The sequence below is a fragment of the Staurois parvus genome, unplaced genomic scaffold (genome assembly GCF_062004578.1).
Source record: "Staurois parvus isolate SC_StPar_1 unplaced genomic scaffold, SC_StPar_1.0 ptg000031l, whole genome shotgun sequence".
Classification (NCBI taxonomy): Eukaryota; Metazoa; Chordata; class Amphibia; order Anura; family Ranidae; genus Staurois; species Staurois parvus.
In genome coordinates this window covers 17481429-17508579 of record NW_028317827.1, presented here as the reverse complement: position 1 = coordinate 17508579, position 27151 = coordinate 17481429, and the positions used below count along the sequence as shown (strand labels likewise).

Genomic DNA, 27151 nt, shown 5'->3' with positions numbered 1-27151 from the left:
AACTAATTTCCCCCAAAATAATGTGAGCTTTCCCTGCTGTATTTCTGTTTAAAATACCAGCATGATGCAGTAGAGGACACCCTCACAGAACTGTATTAATAGGGCAATCTATACATGGATTGCCTATTAGCTGCATGGATTGCCGATTGCCTATTAGCTGCAACAAAAGAAGGTATAGGTGCTATCTAGTTGAATGGTTAGTCGGAACTTCTTGTTCCTCCTTTTCTGTCTATGTTTTAGGTTGTCTACAATATTTTGCAGATACTAAGATCATTTTAATAGAATTAGCTTATCTGGTTCCTACTACTTTCCATCTACATCCTTGCATGTATACTGCATAAAACAGAGATACATTTGTATGAGCTCTGCCTGTAATAGTGGAGGAGAATGTCTATTAAGCGATTAGTGTCTTCTTATCAGCAGTGAGCTGGTATGAAGCAGGGAAGATACTAGCTTTGTTGTTCTACATTCTGTGGAGAATGTTCCTGCCAAAGAATGCCTTACTGCATAGATAACATCAGGAAATCTCTTATATGTCTCGTTCTTTCTTTAACAATCGACAACTGTACTCATTTATTGCAGTGGCTCATGTGCGGACATGTTCAAGTGACCAGTTCAGGTGCGATGATACCCGCTGTATCCCAGCAACATGGGTTTGTGATGGTGATAACGACTGTGGCGATATGAGTGATGAGGACCAGAGACATAACTGTGGTAAGACCCTGAGAATACTGTATGTATATTACACACGCAAGTGCTGCCACCACTGCGGACTATGATCTTAATGCAGATTTAAGATATTTGTCATTTTCAGAGAATAAAGTAAGAGCTGAGCAATCAAAATGATTCTGTCTATGCTACAAACTTGGTCTGTGTTCAGTTTTAAGGGCTGTCTTTCCATGTGCCTGGCATACGCCTAGGTCTTGTTCAATGGAAACTGGTCATCTTGTTAAAAACTTCAAGAATACTCAGGTTCTGATCCCATGGTGTCTGTCCTCTGCTCTGGTACGGGACTGTAAATTCTCAGTTCTGTGTATGCATTTTATGCTGATGTTTGCGATAGTCAGTCTCCTGATACTTAAAGCCCAAAAAGGTTTTCTCATGCAGTGCCGCTGTGCCCACACTACACAAGTTACCTGCTCATTTTTGTCTAGGGAAAAGGAGAAAGGAGATATACTTACTTAATCCTCCAATCCTGTCAGATTAAGATTGGTCTGGCACCCCCATGCTCCAGTGGTCTTGAGTCGTGGACTGTTCAAGACGTCATCAAGCCCAGAGCAGGCCTTAAAAACCAGAAACAGTCCAGACCAGAAACAAACCAGAAACAGTGGGGAAGTGCTGTTGTCTGGTGGAATGAAGGATCGGGTGAGTATAAGCTTTCTCCTCACCCCTAGACAAAATGAGCAGTTGTGGGCACAACTTTTGTTTTTGCCTGGAGTTGGTATTTAACAGGTACGGACATCTCTGGCAGTGGAGCTAAGAGCATGCATTTTCACAGTCAATAAACCAGCATGGGCAAACCTCATTTGTGTACAGATGGAAGGGACATTACAGCACAGAATGGAACCCAACTCTGATAAAATACAAAGTGCATGAGATGTGGCTTACTCTTATTATTATTATTGTACAGTATTTATATAGCGCCAGAAGGTTTGCTCAGCGCTGTACATTATATTGGGGGACAGAACATGAGACAATACAGTAACAAAACAATACACAAGGGGCTCAAGGGCCCTGCTCTTTCGAGCTTACAATCTAGGAGGGAGGGGATAGTGGTACAGGAGGAAGTGGCTGTGGGGGATGGAGTGGTAGGAGGAGTGGAGAAGATCGGCTGTTAAGTGAGAGTGGGGTAGGCTTCCCTGAAGAGATGGGTTTTCAGGGTGCGCCTAAAGGTGAGGAAGGTAGGTGACAGTCTGATGGATTGGGGTAGTGAGTTCCAGAGGATGGGGGAAGTCCTGGAGAAGTCCTGCAGTTGGGCGTGGGAGGAGGATACCAGGGAGCTAGAACGTAGGAGGTCTTGTGAGGAGCGAAGAGTACGGGTTGGGTGGTATTTGGGTATCAGGTCGGTGAGGTAGTTTGGGGCAGTATTATGAATAGCTTTGTATGTCAGTGTTAGTATTTTGAATTTAATGCGTTGGGCAATCGGAAGCCAGCGGAGGGAATGACAGAGGGGGGTGGCAGAAGCGGAGCGGTTGGTAAGGTGGATGAGTCTGGCCGCTGAGTTCTGGATAGACTGAAGCGGGGATAGCCTGTGTTGGGGTAGTCCGGTGAGAAGGGAGTTGCAGTAGTCCAGATGTGAGATAATGAGGGAGTGAACGAGTTGTTTAGCAGTGTCTGGGGTTAGGAACGTACGTATTTTGTAGATGTCTTAAAGCAACAATGAAGAAAAAAGGGTCCAAGAGGCACTGGGACTTTGATATGAGTTCATACAAAGTAGTGAGGACAAAAGCATTCAGAGAGTTAACAGGCTCAGGTTGTTCACAACAGACAGGGCTACCTGTGGGTACCCACATTATGCACCAGTGGAAGGAGTGCTAGACAAAATAACAGAGTCCAAATTCATTTATGGGTTTACACTAAAAAACATTCAGTGCGTGAGCAATCAAGCTCATGTAGATGCTGCTGTCTAGCAACTCTCCTAGTCCAGCAATTGGCTTCCCTATATAGGTTTACACAGGAAAGCTTATTCAAGGTTCTTATTTTAACTGAATCCGTGATAAAGGAAGGGGAGGGGGTTCTGTCCCCTAGAATGTGTTGGATGTTTTTTAGTGTAAACCAGTAAATAATTTGGACTCTTTTATCATTTAGGCTGGCACTCCTACTATTGCTGGATTTTTTTTGCGGTACTACCAAAGCAAGGCTGTAACTATGGCTGTAGAAGGCAAGATGTTTTTGTGGGGCTTATTGGTTGTGTAGTCGGTATTAGTGTTCAGCAGAGCTGCACATGGAAGCTTGCTCTTTCTTTCTCAGACTAGGCTGGCTGCAATGATCAGTTGATTTAGGCTGTTCAGACAACCCCAACAGGAAGAAGAACTAAACATTCCCCTTTATGGCTCTGCAGACCAAAGGTCAAGTCGGTATCTTTCTCCAAGGCAATCTCTCACTCTCCATTTCTTGAGCAGTCTCTCCAATTTCTCTCTACAGGGCACTCTGTCCATTTTTCTCCAGTACAATCTTGAACACTCTTTCTCTGCAGGAAAGTCTTTCCTTTGTACTCCAAGGCAGTTCCATCCACTCCTTCTCTTCATGGTATTCTCCTCTTCTTTCTCCAGGGAAATCTCCCCCCCCTCCATCTTTTCCTGTCTGTTACAGGGTAGTCCCTGTAATTTTCTTACCACAGCAGAAGCAGCCTACAAATTATTCTATATACAGTTATTAAAGTTGGGAAGGAGAAGCTATAACATTTTTGCAGCTTGGCATTTACTTGCAGTCACTTCACCGTTTTCATGTATGTAACATAATGAGTAGGTTTTTGTAATAAGGCAGTGCATGCATTAGTGATGATGATGGTCTATGTAAAACTTGCCATTACCTTTGGCTTCTCATACCCATAATTCATGCAGCCAAAAAAAATAATTTTAACAATGTGGCAAATAGGTAACAGGGATCGCACTGGGGGAAGATAATATGAGTTGGATGGCCTACTATGGAAGTGGTAGTGTTACCATTGTATAAATAAACCCACAAACGTATTTGTACATGTTACGCCACCTAATGGGGTGAAGCAACACAACAGCAAGGAGCATAGACAGTCTCTGTGATTTCTTGGGTTTCCTCAAGGGCTCCAAATCTACCAAAAGATTAATTGGTTTCATTGCAAGTTGGCCTGTAAAGGTATCCTGTTAAATAAAAAACTCACTCTTCTGAAAAGCAGGGGATATTTTTTCTACCAGTCCTGCTTACCAATGTGGATTCAATATGCTTATCCTCTCTACAGAATATCAAGCAAACTAATTATCATATCATATTTCTGACAGCCAACCGCAGCTGTGCCCCAACAGAATTCACCTGTATCAACAATAGACCCCCCGAGAGAAGGTGTATTCCACGGTCTTGGGTCTGTGATGGAGATGCAGATTGCTCTGATGCCTATGATGAACATCAGAATTGCACAAGAAGATCCTGTTCCAGTACGGAATTTGCCTGTAGCAATGGGCTGTGCATCAGAAGCAGCTTCAGGTTTGTTACATAGTCAGCCACTATAATGAACTCAAATGTGAACAAAGCATAAGACTGTGACACTTTGCCCTGAAATAAGGAGCCATATCATTGAGAGTTCTCATTAAAACTTTACGGCGAATGCATGAATGCATCCATTGTGTTTTCCTGTGTTAATTATAAAAGATACTGGTGACTAGGGATTTGTCTCCTGTTTGCCTTTATTTTGGCACAACTTCCAGATTCAGTTCCTCTATAATTTCCCTTCAGGTATTTTATAGGTGCATGCTGTTGAACCAGACCTAAAGTCCATAGGTGACCTTACAACATAGCCAAAAAGTGCTGTAGATGGCTCAGCAACATAGCTAAATCATACTTTCTGGTCACCTGTCGCATCATCGGAGACTGATGTCATAAGAATCCTTCTCGTTAATCTCTCCAACAAAACTGGATTATTGAAATCATATAAAAGCCCTAGACAAATTGTGCCAAAAAAGTACTGGGAATACAACTTTTAAATCTATTTTCACTATGCATTTTTGGCTATGTTGTGGGGATCATCTGCAGGACTGGCCTGTATTTACTTTTAGACTGTTAGGTCCACTGTAAAGTAAACTTTCTCTGAAGAGACGTTAGAGGCCCACTCTTTTGCAGACCCTGGTTATGATGAGTATGCAGTTAGCATTTGCAAAAATGAAGAAATGTAAGCTTCCATGTTTCTCTCCGGATAGCCCTTACGGCAGTATAAAATAAAAGTTGCTACTGGTATACTTGTGGAAGGTTTACCTTTGAAATACACTCAAGAGCAAACACAGTTTGCTACCTTTGAATAATTCTGAGTCTACTTAATTGCCCTGGTGTGCTCCAAAAACAGACTGGCCATACACAAAGAATAGAATTTACTGTCTAATATTCCCTCTCACTGGCTTGATCCTCCAGGTGTGACAGACGCAATGACTGTGGAGATAGCAGCGATGAAAGAGGATGCACCTATCCACCCTGTCAGCAGCACCAGTTCACCTGTCAGAATGGCCGTTGTATCACCAGGGCCTATGTCTGCGATGGGGACAATGATTGTGGAGACGAGTCCGATGAACTGGAACATCTCTGCCGCACTCCAGAGCCAACCTGTGCACCACACTCCTTTAAATGTGACAATGGCCACTGTATTGAATCTGTCAAAGTCTGCAACCGGATAGATGAATGCTCAGATAACAGCGATGAGAAAGGATGTGGTGCGTGGAATGTTTTGTATATTAATCAACAGTTTGTTGTATGGAGCAATTGCTAAATTCCACTTAGTCCTTCAGGCTTAGCCAATATGGAGAACTTTATTATTTATTGCTGAAAGTACAATGACCCTTGTGAATGAAAGGTCTGTTCACATTGGAATTCTGTGACCTTTACCAAAACACTGGCCTTTACACACTGTGCTTGTATACAGGTCATAAATATTTCTAGAGGAAAATATGTAGATAATATATCATAAAAAAAGATGTGATTTTCTTTTCCATATATGAGCACTAGTTATGAGCATTTTATTTTGCTTTTGATACATGTTTTAAGGTTGACTCTGGGAAAACATGTTTGTTATCTTTTTATCAGCCAGATTCAGACTATTTTTCTGAATAAAGCAAAGCAAATGGGTTTGGTTTATCCTCCCCAATCACAGTAGCATTTAGTATTCTTACATTCCTTTGCTCACTTGCTGCTCCATTCAGTGCTAATGACAGAAGGAAATACCTGGTACTTCTGGGTATGAAGGAGCAAGTGACTCTGTGTGACAGAATCTGGGCCAATCAACATTGTCTCCTGGGGAATACATCGGGGTTGATTTAATAAAACTGGAGACTGCAAAATCTGGGGCAGCTGTGCATGGTAGCCAATCAGCTTCTAACTTCAGGTTGCTCAATTAAGCTTTGACGGAAAAAAACTTGGAATCTGATTGATTTTTGTGCAGAGCTGCACTGGATTTTCCATTCTCCAGTTATAGTAAATCAACCCCATAGTTTTTTTGTAAGCTAATATAACAGTGACTCATAACTTACACAAGGCTTTTCTAAAATGAAAGAAAGTATAGGCCATTCTTGGGAGACCTACGTCAAAGTGAACGTGTTACTTTTCCTTGTATGATCAAAGTCTGGGCAAGGAGCTAAACACACAGTTTAAATACACCGATCAACCATACAATATGACCAAGCACCATAACATTATGACCATCCACCATAACATTATGACCACCCACCTGATATTGAGTAGGTCAAAGTAACATCCACATGAATGGCAGGACCCAAGGATTCCCAATAGAATATTGTGCAAAGCATTGCACTGCCTCTGCCAGCTTACCTTCTTCCTGTAGTGCATCCTGGTGCCAGATCTTTCTTTAAGTGACACGCATGCACCTTGCCATCCAAAACGTTAAAAAAAACATAATTCATCTACCCAGGACCCTTTTTCCTTTGCTCTGTGGTCCAGTTCTTATGCACATGTGCCCATTGTATGCCCTTTGGGCTGTTGACGTGGCTTGGCATGGGCGCTCTAACTGGTCTTTGACTACACAGCCCGCTACGCAACAAACTGCGATGCACTGTGTGTTTTGACACCTTTCTACCAGAACAAGCATTAACTTTTTTCAGCAATTTGAGCTACAGTAGCTTTTCTATTGAATCAGACTACATGGGTCACCCTTTGCTCTCCATGTGCTTCAATGAGCCTTGGCCACCAATGACTCTATCGCTGGTTTTCCTTCCTTGGAGCACTTTGGTAGGTCCTGACCAGTGCAGACTAGGAACATCCCACAAGAGCTGCCATCACAATTTGCCTCTTGCCAAAATCACCCAAATCCTTATGCTTGCCATTTTTTTCCTTTCCAAACGCTGCTTAATATATCCCACCCACTTTCAGGTGCCATTGTAAGCAGATAATCAATTTTATTCACTTTACCTGTCAGTGGTCATATGGTTATGGCTGATTGGTGTACATGTATATGTGCACAGTTTAACCTTCCAGAAGATCTGTAACTCTCTTAAGACATCTCATTGTACAATGAATAAATATCATCAGACTGCTAATTCTGTGTCCAGTAACTATAGTATGTGTTACTATGTGGTGTTTTCCTGACTTTCCAGTTTGAATTAATGCATCTTTTTCATCTTTTTTCCTTTCTGCACAGGCATTAATGAGTGTAATGATCCCTCAATCAGCAGCTGTGACCATAACTGTACGGATACACAGACCAGTTTTTTTTGCTCTTGTCGGCCTGGATACAAACTTATGTCTGATAAGCGGACTTGTGATGATATAGATGAGTGTATGGAATCCCCTTCCCTGTGCAGCCAGATCTGTGAGAACACGGCCGGCTCCTACATCTGTAAATGTGCTCCAGGTTACATCCGGGAACCTGATGGTAGAAGCTGTCGCCAAAACAGCAACATTGCTCCGTACCTCATATTTAGCAACCGCTATTATATGAGGAACCTGACTGTGGATGGACAGTCTTACTCACTTATTCTGCAAGGCCTGACCAATGTGGTGGCTCTAGACTTTGATCGAGTAGAAAATAGGCTTTATTGGGTTGATGTTGGAAGGAGAGTTATTGAGAGAATGTTTCTTAATGGAACCAACAAAGAGACAATTATTAACAATGATATTCCAAATGGGGAGGGCATAGCTGTTGATTGGATTGGCAGGTAAGAAAGTGCTGACTTATGAAAAATTGGAAAAAAGTATATTTTTGTACCCGTCACATCCACTAATGTAGTGTAAATACACTTGCATTGAAGTATATTTAAAGGCATTTTTTTTTTTTAGTTTTGGTTAGGATGATGTGTTAGTGAGAACCTCTCACCATGCCATTGCAGGGCACAGTGCTCTGGCCCCCATAGGTTCACCCAACCTGTGCTCAATTGAATCTCCTTGTTCCTTTGCAGCTAGCAAGAATATACAGGACTTCCAGGTATGGGGCAGTATATGACTATGAATTCCTCTCTGGGTCTAGCAGCCAATAACTAGTCCTGAGTGCTGTTACATAATCAGGAGAAACACAGCACCACTCCCACAGGTCACCAACTCAGATTTCAGTGCTGGCTGCAGAGGAGCAAGGAGCTGCAAGGAGTTGTAGGTAAGGTAGAGCATATGAGGGGCAGTAGATGACACTGTCACCTTGACCTCCTTGACTACCAATCAGTTTCTGGGCCAGAAAGTGATAAGTAAATGAAGGGCTATAGCTGTCACCAAAACAGAAGATATGGAAAAATCTTCCAATGATGACACCTGTACTGGTAAGGGTGTATTTATGAATCAGGGAATGTGACTTTCAACAAGCATTCACTGAAGGTGAATCAATCTCTGAAATGTAAAACACATGCACCAGGAGGATTCACGTGCAGTGAAAGTTTGCTGAAAGTCACGCTCACTGCTTTAGAAATGTACCCCTTAACAATGAATATCCCCTCACTTTTTAGCAACTTCATCTCACTTACCTTTGTGTCTCCAGGACACGAAATTAAGGGAAAACTCCCCAATGGGATACAGACTGCAGCAAAAAACTTGTCAGGATTTTAGTTCCTCTTTTTTCTATCCAAAAATAAAGCTAAATGCTTTCGCTTTAGATTTAGGTTAAAAAAATAATCTATTGTTTAACCACTTAAACTCTGGAAGGTTTTATCCCCTTCATGACCAGGCCATTTATTTAGCACTCAAAATTAGAAACGAATATAGCGAGCGCTTACAAAATCAGCTGCTAGAACACTCCAAGGAATCACTAGACCTCATAACATAAATAATAAAAATATAGTGCAGCGCTGCACTATATTTTTATTATTTATTTAGCACTGCCTTACTTTAACTGGTAATTGCGCAGTCATGCAATGCTGTACCCAAACAAAATGTATATACTTTTTTCACACAAATAGAGCTTTTGTTTGGTGGTGTTTGATCACCACTGGGTCTTTTATTTTTTTGCAATATAAATGAAAAAGAACGAAAATTTTGAAAACAAAACCCCAATATTTTTTTACTTTCTGCTATAAAACATATTCAATTAAAAAAAATAATAAAACAATCAGATTTCTCCATACATTTTGGTCGAAATGTATCCCAATAAGTGTATATTGATTGGTGTGCATGAACGTTATAGCATCAACAAACTATGGGATATATTGGAATTTTTTTTTTATACTGCTAATGGTGGTGATCAGCAGCTTATAATGAGATTACGATAGTGGCAATCTGACCACTATCAATCTGACACTAAAGGACACGGAGGGGAACTGACTAACTGCCACTAACATCTCCAGTGACATTAATCCAGTAGTAATACTAAACACTTTCTCTGTCTGGGAAGGGGTTAACATCTAGGGCGATCAAGGGGTCAAATGTGTGCCTAACAATGTGTAATGTGTGTATTATGTGCTGACTAAAATATCTTTTTGTTTCTCATCCCTGCTTTGAAACAGGGAGACCGTTCTCACTGATTGCACACAGCCAATTGAACGGTCCAGGCCATGAATCATTGGCTGGGACCTGCTGACAGACTCCCGCTGTGTACAATCACAGTGGGTGTAGGCAGGGATGTGCATATGCGCATGCCCTAAACCAGGAATCAGGCAGCGATGTACCAGTACATCACTGTGCCTGCATGGGGCACTAATTCAGAGTATATTGCGGTCCAGAGGTAGTTATAGAAAATCTATTTTATACCTGTTTGCTACAAGAGCAACATGGTTTGCAGCAGAAAAATTGATGATAAATTTTAAATATACATGTACATGGGGAAGCCATATTTGCTCAATACAAATACAGGTTCAGCTTGTTGCTTTGCAGTGCAGACAGTGGTTATTAGCCTAGGTCCACAATAGTGTCACTGCCTTATGCAGCTTTTTTTGTAAGAAAAGGAGACTGGGTTTTATACATAAAAATGCCCTAAAAACGCATGTACATGCACCAGACACATAATTTTGGTTCATTTTCATTGAAGTCTATAGGACCAAAATTCAGCTGCACCAGCACCAAACTAGTACCTCTACTTTTCCAAAAAATGCACTGCAGCTGTAATGCATTGATATAAATGAGCACCATAGAGAATAATGTAATTTCCATAGTTGTGCGGCGCTGTGCAACAGCAGCTGCATCTGAAATCGCACTAATGCTTACTGCACCTTCTCGTATCAGAAATCTATGTCAGGACAACTCATTAAAAAAAATGCACTTTCCCTGTGTGCCTGATTTCTTTTCTCAAAGTTTAAGTATGAGAAAATATGAATAGTGATGGTAACGGCCTCTAGTGGCTAATCTACAAATCTCTGCATGAACTACCATAACATTTCAAAGTTCAAGCCAACATAAAAGTTATATAAAAATTATTTGGTAAGCACTATAATAATGACTCATCTAAAATATACTCAAGGGAATTTACTAAGACTGGAGCAGCCAGAATCGCATGGCAACCAATCAGCTTCTATCTTTGATTTTCAAAGCTGAAGTTAGAAGATGATTGGTTGCCATGCACAGCTGCTCTAGATAAATTTCCCCCACTATACTTTCCTTTTTCACATTTCTTTCTTTTATATTGCCAAACATCAAACCTATGACTTATTTTCAAATTGAAATGTTGACAGCCTCAGTTAAAATAAATGTAAAAACAGAGATGATTGACAGTATTATAGCTTGTTTGTGAATATGTAGAGCATGCAGAACATTCATTACCCCTCACTCCTAGCTTCCTCACATCTTGTGGCCTTATAAGGAACGTTGTAGGGGACATGAAGTTCTGCTTCCATAGACCATATACTGACCAAGTACTGTATCTCCTCTGTCTGCTCCTGGCTTGCCTGCAATTTGGATTAAAGTGCACCCGTGGGGAGCCTATAGCCATCAAACTATTTACATAGTTTACATACAGTCTTAGCAAGCAGTAAAAGAGCTTTAGGCTAGGTTCACATATATACAGGTTGTGGTTGATGCATTTTTCCACAGTGTTTTGCGGGTTTTGGCTAATGAAAAAACTCCTCAAAAATGTATTGATACGTTTTGGTTTTTTTTTGGCTAATAGGAAAGTGATAGTTTGGTTTATGTAGTGTAACTTAATGCGACTTTACACTCTCTGGCACGCAAGCAGCATCAAAGTAGTGCAGGAACCTTTATGTGTCCAAAGTCACATGTTAGGGTTAGGGTTAAGGGCTAGGGTTAGAGTTAAATGATAGGGTTAGAATTCTGGTTAGTGGTAATTGTTAGTGTTAGGGTTAAGGGCTAGGGTTAGCAGTAAATATTAGAGATTAGAGTGAGGGTTAGTGGTAATCCTTAGGTTTAGGGTTTGGCGGTAATTGTTTGGGTTAGTGGTAATTGTTAGGGTTAGCATTCTAACAATTTCTGCCAAACCTAACAATTACCGCCAAACCCTAGCAATTGCTGCTAACCCAAATAATTACCACCAAACCCTAACCCTAAGGATTACCACTAACCCTCACTCGAATCTCTAATATTTACTGCTAACCCTAACAATTGCTGCTAACCCTAACATTTAACCCTATCCCTAATATTTAACCCTTACCCTAACCTTAACATGCGACTTTAGACACATAACGGTTCCTGCACTACTTTGATGTGACTTTGATGCTACTTGAGTGCCAGAGAGTGTAAAGTCGCACCAAAGTCACACTACATTAAGAGAACTGTCATACTTTCCTATTAGCCAAAAAAATGCGACTGGACACAAAAAGGTTTCTGCACTACTTTGATGCTTCTTTGGTGACTTAGTTAGGGTTAATGGTAATTGCTAGTGTTAAGGTTAAGGGCCAGGGTTAGGGTTAGCTGGGGTGGACTGACAACTCATGCGGCCCCCGGGCAATAGGGGATCATGGGGCCCCTGTGTCCTTGTCCAAACACAAAAAAACCTATGAAAAAGGTACCAGGGGCATCTAACGGGGCCCCCTACTGACCCTGGGCCCTCGGGCAGAGCCCGAGTTTCCAAATGGTCAGTCCGTCCCTGAGGGTTAGCGATAGATATTAGAGTTAGGGTTAGCGGTGATCCTTAGGGTTGGCGGTGATTGTTTGAGTTAGCAATAATTGTTAGAGTTAGAATTCTAACCCTAACGATTACCGCCAACCCTAATAATTACCGCTAACCCTAACTCTAACATTTAGCCCTAACCCTTAACCCTTGCATGCGACTTTGGACACATGAGAGTTTCTGCACTACTTTGATGCAAATGTGATGCTATTTGATTGCCAGAGAGTGTAAAGTTGCATCAAAGTCATACTACGTGAACAGAACTGTCATACTTTCCTATTGGCCAAAAAATATGATTTTGCACATATAATGGTTCATGCACTACTTTGATGTGACTTTGATGCTGCTTTGATGCTATGTGAGTGACAGAGAGTGTAAAGTTGCATCCAAGTCGCACTACATGAACAAAACTGTCATACTTTTCTATTAGCCAAAAGAAACCTGCAAGACCCATCAAAATGTGCCAAAAATGCAACACTTGCTTTTTTGGTGAAGGTCCATTGAAGTCTATTACACGCAAAATGCAATCTGCTGCGAGAAAAAAGTCTGGCTCAAAGTCCACAGATGTGAAGTAGATTTATAGGAAAGCATGTTAAATGTTTTGCAAAACACACTAAAAAACACATAGGTGTGAACCAAGACTTAAAACAAGCTCACTCACATCTCTAGCTTGTAGCATGAAAATAATTCACTCCCAAAGATCCTTAAAGTTCACAACAAAGACCCTGCTGAAAGCTAGGATCACTGTTCTTCTGTTATGATTATTGAAAATTAATTTCAGTTTCTAAAAAAATGCTTCTAGCTATAGACGTGAATTAAGGTTTATTTTAAAGTACCTTTACTGCTCGTTCAGTAAATCATTTAGTGTGCATTGTCTTGGCCCAAGTTCACTTTAACTCTGTCAGTCAGATAGAACAATCAGAATGTTGGTTGTGTGCTGAGCCGGGGAAATGTTTGGTGTTTATAGGGAGAGATTGGTAGGTCAGATGTATTATTATTAAAGTGGAACTCTACTCAGCTGAGCACCACAGACCAAAAATGCTATTTAATTAATTTTTAATATTCAAGCAAACTCCCCCATCCATCCATGTCTGCATATTTTATTTTGTTGAGAAATCACTTTGAGAAACACCCCCTGGCATTTCTGGCAGTGGTCATCTTGAGTAAGGGCAGATGATTCGTGTAGCATTTACTTCCTGGAATCCATCTGCCCTTAGCTCAGGCATAGGCTGAGCAGAAATCCCTCCCCTCCTGAAGACTACTATATGCCATCATTTGCCTAGGCATGGAAACCAGGAAGTAACTGAAGAAATTTAGAAAAAAAAAGGTTTAATACAAGTAAATATGATATACTTTCCTATAAATTTACTAATGCTAGCAGTATAAGGATTACAAATAGTCCATGTTGAGAGTGAAGTTCCACTTTAAATATGTATCTCACTTTAATTTGTATTGTGTTCTGGATTTCAGGAAGTTGTACTGGCTGGACGCTTATAAAGATTGTCTTAGCGTGGCCGAGCTAGATGGAAGGTTTAGGAAAAGACTGGTGGACCGTTGTGTGGATGCGAATAACACCTTCTGCTTTCAGTACCCCAGAGCCATTGTGGTGCATCCAAAGAAAGGGTATGATAAGATTTACTAAAATAAAATTTCCTTTAATTTCTTGAGTTGGAAAAAGCATTCTTATTATGTTGTACTTGACTGTAGCCTGGGATTTGATATTTCCTGAAAGGTAACCAGCTGATGCCATAAGATTCTCTTTTTATTAATATATACCTAACATTTCCCTCAGCTTAGCAATCCAGGTGTCTTTCTGGAAGCTCATCCATTAATGTCGCAGCGACTGAATTTCCCCTTGACGATCATTGTTCATGATTTCTCTTCATCACGTTTGAGCAAATGACTTGGATAAATCCCAGAGCAGGCACATTTGTCACATTAAATATTCACATTTTGATAGATGTAGAATGTTTTCCTGTCTCTATCTGAAGCATTCAGCAAATGAGATAGTGGCATAAACATTTCATTTGAATTTATTAGTGACTTGACTATCTTTTCTTATATTTTTATTATTTCTCATATATGGATTTGATTGCAAAATAGAAATGTTGAATTTCCCAATAAGTGAAAAAAGAACAAAATATTATACCAAGGCAATGATGGGCTTCTGGCTGAATACTTCCCTCTTTTGGATATAATTGTGTCAGAATCTTGCCTTAACTGTTTTGCAGTCAAACTATAATATGATTTCAAGTCCAGTACTTCTCAGTTCCAGCGCTCAAGTCCCGTACTTTCAAGGTTTTTGTTCTTGAGAATTGGTCTGGCTATTTTTGATGTCGGAATAATAGCAATACAATTTCCATAATTTCAAAGGTTACGTTTTAATCAGTCATACCTATTGAAAGGCTACATTTTCATCAGTCATAACTACTGAGCCTAACACTTAGTATATGTGATATGTGGGTGCATATTTGCCATTTGAACTATGAAAAACAACTGAAAAACAGTTATCACAAAAAAACATTAAGGTACTAAAGCTAGCCATATCCACAATGTTTTCACTTGTTTGGCCTGCAGACTTTACAAGAGAAATCGAACAGATTCCTCCATCCATGCCAAACAGTGGATATTCAGACAGCGGTTGTCCCTGTGGCTGTCTCAATACCCAGTCAGTGACTGCGTCTGTTTGGATGCAGTCGCTGTTCAGCTGGCAGTTTTCTACCTGTAACTTTGATTTCTCAATCAAAGTTTGTGGAGCTTGTTGGTGCTGACAAGGACACCCATGACTCACATTCAAGCCATGGGTGGAACTGCATGGCCAGCCATGGCTCAAGTTCGAGTCGCTTATGGCCTGGCCTTTACTCTTGACTTCAAGTTAACCCCTAACTTAACCCTAAACCTCAACCTAAAACTTAAACACATCTTACCCTTAGGCATACCTCTTTATGAAAATATGTTCCTCAAACCTCAAAACAATCTTTCCTTTGGTTTCAAAGGGAGAACAGTTCTGAAACCATGGAACACAGTCGGTATTTTTTTCTGCCTCAGATCCAGAGGCATTTTGAAGGCAAGATCTTAGCAGCATCTGTAGTTAATTTGTGAATTAGTGTTGGAGGTAGTGCTTTACAGCATGCAGCAGACAGGTTTCATTTATTCCTACATGCCCAAACTTCTTCAATGTGTCCCAAAGCCAAAATCACGCAGATGTTTTTTTCCACCTTACCTATTGTTGAATTAATTCTCTTATGTGAAGTTATCCTTGAATACTTTATTGTTATAAAAAAACTGACATATAATGTTCTTTTTTTGGCAGGCATGTTTACTGGACGGACTGGGGAGACAAGCCATATATTGGCAGAGTTGGGATGGATGGGAAGAACAAAACTGTTATTATCTCCACTAAGATAGAATGGCCAAATGGACTCACAATAGATTACAGCAATGACAAGCTCTACTGGGCTGATGCCCACTTGAACTACATTGAGTACGTACATAGAAGAATAAAGCAACTCGGTAACTGTTCCTACAACATATACAGTCATGGCATCACTGATTCTGACATTGTCAAACACATTGACTTACTTGTCATTGTTAGGTTGGCCATGCATGGGCAAATGTCCTCTAGTGATCCCTCTGGTCCCTCTAAGTATTATTAACAATGAGAAATATGTATGATGTCAACTCTAATAGCCATGGCCACTTATTACAATATAGATTAAATGTTTTTACATCAATATCCCACTAATAATGATAAGAATAAGAACACTTGTAAGTAGGTTTTTTTTACAGCATTCTATACGTACATAACCAATCCAAATTGTAAAGACATATTTTTTTAAAGGAGAATTTATTTATTTAGTTCTTTCTAAAAGCAATAAAAATACATTTCCAACAAATAATTTGCCACCAAAAAGGGGGGAACTTTCACATTAATACATCCATATAGGCCATAATTGTGGTTTTATTTGTCACAATTGTGCATCAATATGTGTTAATTTTCAAATTCCTTATACATTTCCTGGATCAGTGTCCCCTTCTTCAGAGGGACAAATATCCTTAATAAGGATAAGGCTAACCTTACTAAATGTCTCTTAGATGATAAGGAACTTTTGCCTCCAAAACGATCTGCCACCAGCCAGGAATTAAGTCTCCCCTTGATTGCCTAAGGGTAAAGGGTACTGCCACCATTAATAAATTAATGTTGTTTTGATTGACAAATTAGAATTTTTAAGGTACTTACTGTATAACACACTACTAAGGTCCTACTTACAAGTTATTATTCTGATATTTTTAGCAATGATTAGATAGTAAAGGGGGTTAGCAAATAAGCTTTGGCGCAGTTTTTGTCATAGCTTTGGTAGCAGTAAAATGGTGTTTAACTGGCAGTAGCTGCTAGAATCCCATGACAGCTTCTTACATATTTTGAACACTCTGAGACCTGGTTAACACCAATGCATTTTTTAGTGCTTTTTGCAGAAACACACTAAAAATCTATTAATCATGGTTTCCTATGGGACACGTTCACTTCTATGCTTTCTTTAGCTGCTGCGTTATTGGAAAGGGACTGGGACTTTTTCAAACGCAAAGAGCAACTTTTTTGCTACAATAGAGTTCAATGGGGATGCTGCGGAAATGCATGTAGTGCATTTTTGCCTCGTTTTGCATTTTTATTCTGCCCAGCAACAAAGACAATTCCCCTTTAGCAAAAAACATAAAACAAAGCTAAAACGCGTGTGCAAAAACGCAAAAAGCACTGCAAAACAGACAAAATGCACACTGCATTGGTGTGAACCAAGCCTGAGAATGTCTTTGTAGCAATTTTTGTTTTTGATCTTTGGCTATTGATTTTTCTGCATGTTACTTTGTTTGTTTTTGTGCTTTGGTATGATGCAAATGTATGTGCTTTTTTTTTCTTCATTCAATGTGCAAAGTGAGGTTAATCATTCAATATAGGGATTTTTCATGGTGCAGATTTGTAAAAAAGGCAGGGATGCATTTGCCATTACTTTCAATGGGCCTGCTTAGTGTGCATAAACATACAACAATGCAGCATGCCCTTTACTGTTCAGGGGAATTATAATCCACTTTTGAGGGCCCATTCACTCAGGTGCGCACATTGCAGAGGATATGGTAATGCTGACACTTAGGTGTGAGTGAGCCATTATAAATTCCCTTTAAAAGTACTCTAAATGGTAGGACATAGTTGTGAACCAGCCATATAGGAGAGAATCCAAAAACTGAAAGGTAGTGGAAGTGCCACACCAATGGTGGTAGAATCCAAGATGATTACTTTATTTAATTTATATCAGAGTAATGTGGGATAAAACATCCGGCTGGTTTTGAGGGGTCCTAACCAATCTAAGATATTTCCCCATTTCCCCTAGTGACTATTCAACTAGTTAAAGGGACAGGAGCCAGATCTCCTGCTCAGGAGAACCTCCAGATTGCTGGGTGAAGAGGAGAATTTAATCTAGGGTCTGGGGTGGTATATTGTGGAGACAATGGCTAGCTTTCCAACAGAGACTGTACTACAAAGAAAAATTTGTGAATAGTTCCAGGAAGTTTGTCCTCAGTGTTCGGTTCCCTTGTGCATCCTATACACCCCTTACCCTATCCCAGTTCTAAATCCGTTCAATAAACAACAAAACAAAAGCTCAAGGACTGATTTCTGACTTTGAATGCAAGCTTTTGTGGAGAATGCAGATTGCCTGGCTGTACATGACTATAGGGGGACCCAAATCTTCTAGCGACTCCTAAGGGGGTGGTGCTAAAAATCATTTTTATAATGTTAGTGAAACAATAACAACCTAAGGCCTCACTGAGCAGTAGAAACAAGAGTGAAGCCTTGGTTTTATATTGGACTTCCATCTCCTATACTTTCATATCTTTATGGCTCTTGTGAGTGTATACATTTTCATTGTTTAATTAATAAATGGGTTTTAAGGTAATGCATGAGACTGTTGCACCCAGCTTGTTATTCTTGTCATTTAGAAGTAAACATTCCCCAAGCGGGGTAGGGTAAAGCCCAAACAAAGTATTGCCTGTTATTATAATGACATTTCTGGTGTTCTTGGCCAGTAAATTCTCCACTTCTAGGCTGCTTTTTTTACAGAACTTTATCGCTGATGTGATATCTCTGTTTCAGTACAATGTAATGTTATGTAATAGCACTTTTTGTCCAAACCTTTATCTGCCTAATCGGATTACCTGCATTAAAACAGAACACCATGAGGGTTTTATTGGTATTATGTTGTTTTAATCTGCCACTGTTTGTACCTGGTTTTTGCAGCCAGGAGTCTGAGTGAACAGCTCTATGTGGGTTAGATGTTAGCCTCAGTAGTGTCCCTCTCTTACTATCCTGTAGGTTCTCTGATCTGGATGGCCAACATCGTCATGCAGTGTTCGATGGGACTCTGCCACACCCTTTTGCAATCACTGTATTTGAAGACACAATATATTGGACTGACTGGAACACCAGAACAGTGGAGAAGGGAAACAAGTATAATGGGTCTGGGAGAACCATGCTGGTCAATACCACACACAGGCCCTTTGATATTCACGTGTATCATCCATATAGACAACCTATTAGTAAGTAGTCTTTTTTGCAATATTGCTAGTTATTATTTTGCATGTTCTTACATAATTTGTTATATTGCTAATAGATTGGTTGAGTAACCCTGCTACTGAATGTCTACATTACAGGGCTTCCACAGAAGTTCAAATATACAAATTAAAAAAGAAAACGCATATATTCAACTCCTATGCAACCGTGGCTGCATTTAGGTTTTTTCTATGTTTTTCTTTTTATTTATATGTTTGAACTCCCATGCCAGTCTTGTAGGGTAGACATTTAGTAGAAAGGGTCTGTAGTAATTGTTTTTTTATTTTGAGCTCTGGGAGTGTTTGATAGTTTTCTATCTATTAGAGGTATGGGCTTTGAGGTCTGTTCATTTTTTGTTTCTGTAATGAATTGGTTGCTGTTGGCAAGTTCTGGGGGTGAGAGGGCTGATTTTAGCAAAAGTGAGTTTGCTGAAAAATCCTTTTTATGTTAAAGTGTACGTAAACCCTACATTCTCTTATATGCTTCCCTTTGGTCTGTAAAATATGAAAGTGTTATTTTTTTAAAATCTCTTCCATAAGTGCCAAAATACTTGTTGATCCTGAATGAAATCTAATGCTGTCCTTTGTTCTTTTCAATGTTTTCTCAAGCATTTATATCAACCCTGCACAGTTTAGCAGTGTGGACTACAGATCACCTGAAGCTATGTTAAGGAGATAAGGGGAGAGTAGGCGCTCTGTAGTTCCTGTCCTAGGGTGACAACACTGCTTCTTCACAGATACAGTAGAGTGAGTAATCATTGTCACCCTAGGCCAGGTAGGGTTTTACTCCCAGAAAAGTGTGAAATACAGAGAAAAAAAATCATAGAGAATAGAGAGCTATGCATGTCTTAAAGGGAATGTATACTGTATATTCTTAATTTGTTATGGTCAGGACTTGAAACATACATATTTTAATGTAATTATCTTTTTAGTTAGCAAAGTATGATATATTGCATTTTAATATTTAGAGTATTTACAGGTGAAACTCAAAAAATTAGAATATCGTGCAAAAGTTCATTTATTTCAGTAATGCAACTTAAAAGGTGAAGCTAATATATGAGATAGACTCATGCAAAGCAAGATAGTTCAAGCCGTGATTTGTCATAATTGTGATGATTATGGCTTACAGCTCATGAAAACCCCAAATCCACAATCTCAGAAAATTAGAATGTTGTGAAAAGGTGCAATATTCTCGGCTCAAAGTGTCCCACTCTAATCAGCTAATTAAGCCATAACACCTGCAAAGGGTTCCTGAGCCTTTAAATGGTCTCTCAGTCTGGTTCAGTAGGAATCACAATCATGGGAAAGACTGCTGACCTGACAGTTGTGCAGAAAACCATCATTGACACCCTCCATAAGGAGGGAAAGCCTCAAACGGTAATTGCAAAAGAAGTTGGATGTTCCCAAAGTGCTGTATCAAAGCACATTAATAGAAAGTTATGTGGAAGAGAAAAGTGTGGAAGAAAAAGGTGCACAAGCAGCAGGGATGACCGCAGCCTGGAGAGGATTGTCAGGAAAAGGCCATTCAAAAATGTTGGGGACTTTCAGAAGGAGTGGACTGAGCCTGGAGTCAGTGCATCAAGAGCCACCACACACATCCGGATCCTGGACATGGGCTTCAAATATCATATTCCTCTTGTCAATCCGCTCCTGAACAACAAACAACGTCAGAAGCGTCTTACCTGTGCTAAAGAAAAACAGACCTGGTCTGTTGCTCAGTGGTCCAAAGTCCCTCTTTTCTGATGAAAGCAACTTTTGCATCTCATTTGGAAACCAAGGACCCAGAGTATGGAGGAAGAATGGAGAGGCACACACTGCAAGATGCTTGAAGTCCAGTATGAAGTTTCCACAGTCTGTGTTGATTTGGGGAGTCATGTGACATGTGACTCATGTCATCTGCTGGCGTTGGTCCACTGTGCTTCATTACGTCCAGGGTCAACGCAGCCGTCTACCAGGATATTTTGGAGCACTTCATGCTTCCTTCCGCAGACGAGCTTTATGGGGATGCTGACTTTTTTCCAGCAGGACTTGGCACCTGCCCACACTGCCAAAAGCACCAAAACCTGGTTCAATGACCGTGGGATTACTGTGCTTGATTGGCCAGCAAACTCGCCTGACCTGAACCCCATAGAGAAACTATGGGACATTGCCAAGAGAAAGATGAGAGACATGAGACCGAACAATGCCGAAGAGCTGAAGGTCGCTATTGAAGCATCCTGGTCTTCCATAGCACCTCAGCAGTGCCACAGGCTGATAGCTTCCATGCCACACCGCATTGAGGCAGTAATTGCTGCAAAAGGGGCCCAAACCAAGTACTGAGTACATATGCATGCTTATACTTTTCAGAGGTCCCATATTGTTCTATGTACAATCCTTGTTTTATTGAGTGCATGTAATATTCTAATTTTCTGAGATTGTGGATTTGGGGTTTTCATGAGCTGTAAGCCATAATCATCACAGTTATGACAAATCACGGCTTGAACTGTCTTGCTTTGCATGTAGTGAGTCTATCTCATATATTAGATTCACTTTTTAAGTTGCATTACTGAAATAAATGAACTTTTGCAAGAAATTCAAATTTTTCGATTTTCAACTGTATTTGTAGCAATTTGGTGGAACTCTTAGTTCTTTTTCCCATTTTCCAGGGTCTCCTTATCTCCAATTTTTTTGTGAAAAAAAGCTTGTTGTTTATGGAGCTCAATAGCGCAAGGTGCATTTCATACACACAAGTGAATAAGTATATAACTCTTTATAAGCATTAAGTGTTTAAAGCTAACTCAAAGTCACATGCTTTCCCATGCCAAGAAGTACTGGGTATTTCACAGTGCTCCAACTGGCATGCTGGAGGGGAGCAAAGGGAATAAAATAGCAGAGAAGATGGGCTATAAAGAGAACTTGTTAAGTTTCTTGAAGTGTTCATAATAACTGGTTTATGTTGTTTAAAAAATGAATATATATATTGTAAGGGGACATGCTCAACAGGTAGTGACAGCAGTTAATCATGCATGAGACAGGGTCACCCAGGAACAGACCAAGCAGATTTGCCCTGCACTTTTTTTCAAGGCAGAAAACAAACACAGTTTCAATGCAGAAGGGCTTTGTACAGCAAGTCCATAGCATTAAACAAGCAAAACATCTGCTTCTCTGTATAACCAACTAAACTAAGGTCAGTTCCTGACTAACTAAGTGCTGCTTAATGGGTTCTCCAAAACAAACAACTCAGTACCTTTTAGTGTTCTGTTGGCATTTAGCCTTTTCACCCAGCAGGCTCCCAAAACAGAGAGAGAGAGCTCTGAGTATCAGTAAGCTCACAGATATAAAGCCATGTGCACAGCAGAGACTAACAATGAGGTCTGGCTACCAGGTAAAATGTGGACCTAGGAATGAAGGCTGTAACCCCTCTAAAGCTCTACAAAACCTCTGGACTTGAGGACCCAGACAGAACTTATTAAAATTCTGAAAAAACAAAATATTTTGTTTCCAGATATCATTCGGAAACCCTGAAAGTAATTTAATCTCTAGTTATCACTCTCATATTCTCATATGTTGGCGTTTTGTGTTTCTTTTAATACGTTAGATGTTTACAGTGAAATGAAATGGTTTTCTCTTTTAGTGAGTAATCCATGTGGTAGAAACAATGGTGGCTGCTCTCACCTGTGTCTCATTAAGGAAGGAGGACAGGGATACTCCTGTGAATGTCCAGACAATTTTCTGGCGATGCAGTTTGGAAACATTGTGCGCTGTCTCCCATCATGTTCCAGTACTCAGTTCCTGTGTTCTGACAGTGAACGGTAGGTTGCCTTGTTAATTGTTGGTCACACTGAATCTTTAAGATTATAAACTTTCTGCATGCTTTTTGGGAGCACAAACTTGAGTTAAAAAAATAACTCTACTCAAAGCCCATCTCTGTGCACGATAACTTTACCATGGTTAAAGCAGTAAAACATACCTTTGCCTAAAAAAGAACCCCCTCATCATGCAGGCTTTTTTTATACAGTATGTCCTGAAAAACAGCTTGTTTAGATGTTGGGATTAGCACAGCAATCACTGTACATGCAGGCCACTCTGATGTAGGCCACTCTGCCTCGATCCCCTCTTCTCCTGGCCATTCACAAAACACACAGTCCCATGTTTGGTGGTGCCTAAAAAAAATCACAAAATATGTCCCTGATATAATCTTGCACAATTTACAAACCTTGTGTTTTCTCCCATGAATATAAATGTCATCCAGCTATGCAGCAGTTTTATTTTTTTCCCCTGTGTGTAGCCACACTTTCCCAGCTTGACCTAGCTGAACAAAACTAAAAGAGAAAAAAAGCTCACTTTCCATAAATCAGTGGAATCTTTCTCTATTTTATTCTTTGTAATTATGAGTGGGATTTTTGCTTTGAAGTTCCAAACTGTGGTATTTCAGGCAATTACTTTTAAAACGGGGGAATCATAAGTATTCCTGTTTACCTCCTGTTGTATAGAGCTAGGCAAAAAATCTATATACAGTCAGGTCCATAAATATTGGGACATCGACACAATTCTAACATTTTTGGCTCTATACACCACCACAATGGATTTGAAATGAAACAAACAAGATGTGCTTTAACTGCAGATTGTCAGCTTTAATTTGAGGGTATTTACATCCAAATCAGGTGAACGGTGTAGACATTACAACAGTTTGCATATGTGCCTCCCACTTGTTAAGGGACCAAAAGTAATGGGACAATTGGCTTCTCAGTTGTTCCATGGCCAGGTGTGTGTTATTCCTTCATTATCGCAATTACAGTGAGCAGATAAAAGGTCCAGAGTTCATTTCAAGTGTGCTATCTGCATTTGGAATCTGTTGCTGTCAACTCTCAAGATGAGATCCAAAGAGCTGTCACTATCAGTGAAGCAAGCCATCATTAGGCTGAAAAAAACAAAACAAACCCATCAGAGAGATAGCAAAAACATTAGGCGTGGCCAAAGCAACTGTTTGGAACATTCTTAAAAAGAAGGAACACACCGATGAGCTCAGCAACACCAAAAGACCCGGAAGACCACGGAAAACAACTGTGGTGGATGACCGAAGAATTCTTTCCCTGGTGAAGAAAACACCCTTCACAACAGTTGGCCAGATCAAGAACACTCTCCAGGAGGTAGGTGTATGTGTGTCAAAGTCAACAATCAAGAGAAGACTTTGCCAGAGTGAATACAGAGGGTTCACCACAAGATGGAAACCATTGGGGAGCCTCAAAAACAGGAAGGCCAGATTAGAGTTTGCCAAACGACATCTAAAAAAGCCTTCACAGTTCTGGAACAACATCCTATGGACAGATGAGACCAAGATCAACTTGTACCAGAGTGATGGGAAGAGAAGAGTATGGAGAAGGAAAGGAACTGCTCATGATCCTAAGCATACCACCTCATCAGTGAAGCATGGTGGTGGTAGTGTCATGGCGTGGGCATGTATGGCTGCCAATGGAACTGGTTCTCTTGTATTTATTGATGATGTGACTGCTGACAAAAGCAGCAGGATGAATTCTGAAGTGTTTCGGGCAATATTATCTGCTCATATTCAGCCAAATGCTTCAGAACTCATTGGACGCCGCTTCACAGTGCAGATGGACAATGACCCAAATCATACTACAAAAGCAACCAAAGAGTTTAAGGGAAAGAAGTGGAATGTTATGCAATGGCCAAATCAATCACTTGAGCTGAATCCGATTGAGCATTAATTTCACTTGCTGAAGACAAAACTGAAGGGAATATGCCCCAAGAACAAGCAGGAACTGAAGACAGTTGCAGTAGAGGCCTGGCAGAGCATCACCAGGGATGAAACCCAGCGTCTGGTGATGTCTATGCGTTCCAGACTTCAGGCTGTAATTGACTGCAAAGGATTTGCAACCAAGTATTAAAAAGTGAAAGTTTGATTTATGATTATTATTCTGTCCCATTACTTTTGGTCCCTTAACAAGTGGGAGGCACATATGCAAACTGTTGTAATTCCTACACCGTTCACCCGATTTGGATGTAAATACCCTCAAATTAAAGATGACAGTCTGCAGTTAAAGCACATCTTGTTCGTTTCATTTCAAATCCATTGTGGTGGTGTATAGAGCCAAAAATTTTAGAATTGTGTCGATGTCCCAATATTTATGGATCTGACTGTATGTTATTCTCTATTTTATGATTTTGTTTTTTGTAATTCACAAAGAAATTCACATTGTAGTTTTATATTCCAGATGTATCCCTATTTGGTGGAAGTGTGATGGTCAGCGAGATTGCCGGGATGGCTCAGATGAGCCCTCTTCGTGTCCTCATCGGTACTGCCCCATAGGACAATTCCAGTGCAATGATGGAAACTGTACAAGTGTTCACTTCTTGTGTGACATTCATCAAGATTGCCCAGATAACTCTGATGAAGATCCAATACTTTGTGGTATGTAAAGTAAATTTTGTTATATTTTTTGCACCCCTTATACAGTAGGGTTTTCATTTGTAGTAGTTTAACAGTCTTTCTTGGATGGAAAATGATAAAAGGGCTCAAATACTTATGCTGTGAAGGCCTAGACACTTGGACTAGTTACCTCTGATGAAGGCAAAGATCCAAGTTTGGATTGGCTGATCCTACTTTTCAACCAACATCATGGGACCAGCAAGTACTAAGGCTTACACACATGTGACTACTACTGGAAGGGACATTATTATCTCCAGGAGAGGTAACTCTTTCAGCTTTTCTGTTACTCTTTATTTTTCCATCCCAGCAAAACTGTTGTCACAGCTTTGAGTGAAACTCCATTTTATGTGCTAATTCTTGTTGAATAATTAGTACATTAAGGAAACAAACTCCACAGACAGTCATACATATGTACCATAAAAAAAAAATTCCAACATTTCAGGAACTATAATTAATTGCACGCAGAGACTGCACTCACAATGAGTTCAACTTCAGTCAAATAGAAGCTGTTCAGAAGATGACTCATGGTGTGACTTGCCATCAAATAGCTTGGAATTAAATTACATGATCAGTTTGGTGGAGTTCTGTCTCCTGCATTTATGTTCTGAAGTGATGGAGCATTTGAAAAGTAAGGGAAAACGTAAACTGTCTTCAGGAATACCCATCATATGTTAGAATGTAATGGCTCTAATTGTACTTCTTATTTATTAGTCATTGGATACATGGATTCAGCAATAATTCTTTTGGTTATCTATAATAGTTTTATGTAATTAGTATGCTTTCTGCAGCTAATCACCAGTGTGAAGATCATCAGTGGCAATGCGCTAATAAGCACTGTATCCCTGAGGCTTGGCAGTGTGACGGTGATGATGACTGCGGAGACAACTCAGATGAGGACAGCTCCCACTGTACAACCCGCACCTGCAGTCCAGGGCAGTTTAAATGTAAAAATGGACGCTGCATACCTCAGAGCTGGAAATGTGATGTAGACGATGACTGTGGTGATCACTCTGATGAACCAATGGAGGAATGCAGTAAGCAAGATCCTAATCTGTTCAGGGTGGCTATACAAAGAAAAAATCAGGCTGACTGTTGTGGGTCAGAATTGGGTTTTGGCGACCTCATCTTTAATTCTACTTTTATAAAATTAAATTTGACCAATTCTGAAATAATCGGACCCAATGACTGTATGGTATTGTCACTATGGGGGTTATTTACTATGGAGTGTGCAAAATCTGGTGCAACTCTGCAAGGAAAACAATCAGCTTCCAGATTTTATTTGCAAAGCTTAATAGAAGAAGCTGAAGTTAGAAGCTGATTGGAGTGCATCAGTGTTAGTAAATCGCCACCTTTGTGACCACATCTGCCATTGTGCCCATTTGGTAGTTACACACAAATATGTATTTGTTTTGGTAGGTGTCTGCACCCATGCAGTTTATGAACACATTAGATCATAACCTTCACATATGTAATCACGTATGTAGACTTCACATATATAATCATGTCTGGAGAAATCAAAAGGCTTGGAAAAACAAATCTGCTAATATATTAATATGAATTACTCTTTGAACATTGATGATATTGAATGTATTCATTCAATAATATACATATAGAAGGCTTCATTGCTGGCTGCTTTGTTATAAGGGACTGTGAAAGTACTGCAGCCATTGCCATCAGATTGTTTATTGGTTCTGGATCCTTAGAAATGGCTGGTTTTTGAGGGAGATAAAGAAGATGTTGGCAACTTAGCAGTTAAAAAATATCTTTATACATGCTTAATATTTAGAAATAATGCATTGCTCACATCTTTCTCCTAGTGGGCCCTGCTTACCGCTGCGACAATCATACTGATTTTGACTGCAAGACAAACTACCGCTGTATCCCACTTTGGGCTGTGTGCAATGGTTATGATGACTGCAGGGATAACTCTGATGAGCAGGATTGTGGTAAGTTAG

At 40.0% G+C, this 27151-nt stretch overlaps 1 protein-coding gene across 1 annotated transcript in view; it reads left to right on the top strand.

Annotated features, from left to right (window-relative positions):
• Nucleotides 1-27151, top strand: part of LRP2 (LDL receptor related protein 2) — a 295072-nt gene that overhangs the window by 212396 nt on the left and 55525 nt on the right. Inside the window, exons 48-58 of the mRNA XM_089660407.1 lie at nucleotides 583-714; nucleotides 3978-4179; nucleotides 5098-5393; nucleotides 7331-7847; nucleotides 13637-13789; nucleotides 15480-15650; nucleotides 18531-18754; nucleotides 22380-22557; nucleotides 24982-25178; nucleotides 25985-26230; nucleotides 27014-27142. Coding sequence (XP_089516533.1) covers nucleotides 583-714; nucleotides 3978-4179; nucleotides 5098-5393; nucleotides 7331-7847; nucleotides 13637-13789; nucleotides 15480-15650; nucleotides 18531-18754; nucleotides 22380-22557; nucleotides 24982-25178; nucleotides 25985-26230; nucleotides 27014-27142 — 2445 coding nt within the window. The remainder of the gene's footprint in view (nucleotides 1-582; nucleotides 715-3977; nucleotides 4180-5097; nucleotides 5394-7330; nucleotides 7848-13636; nucleotides 13790-15479; nucleotides 15651-18530; nucleotides 18755-22379; nucleotides 22558-24981; nucleotides 25179-25984; nucleotides 26231-27013; nucleotides 27143-27151) is intronic.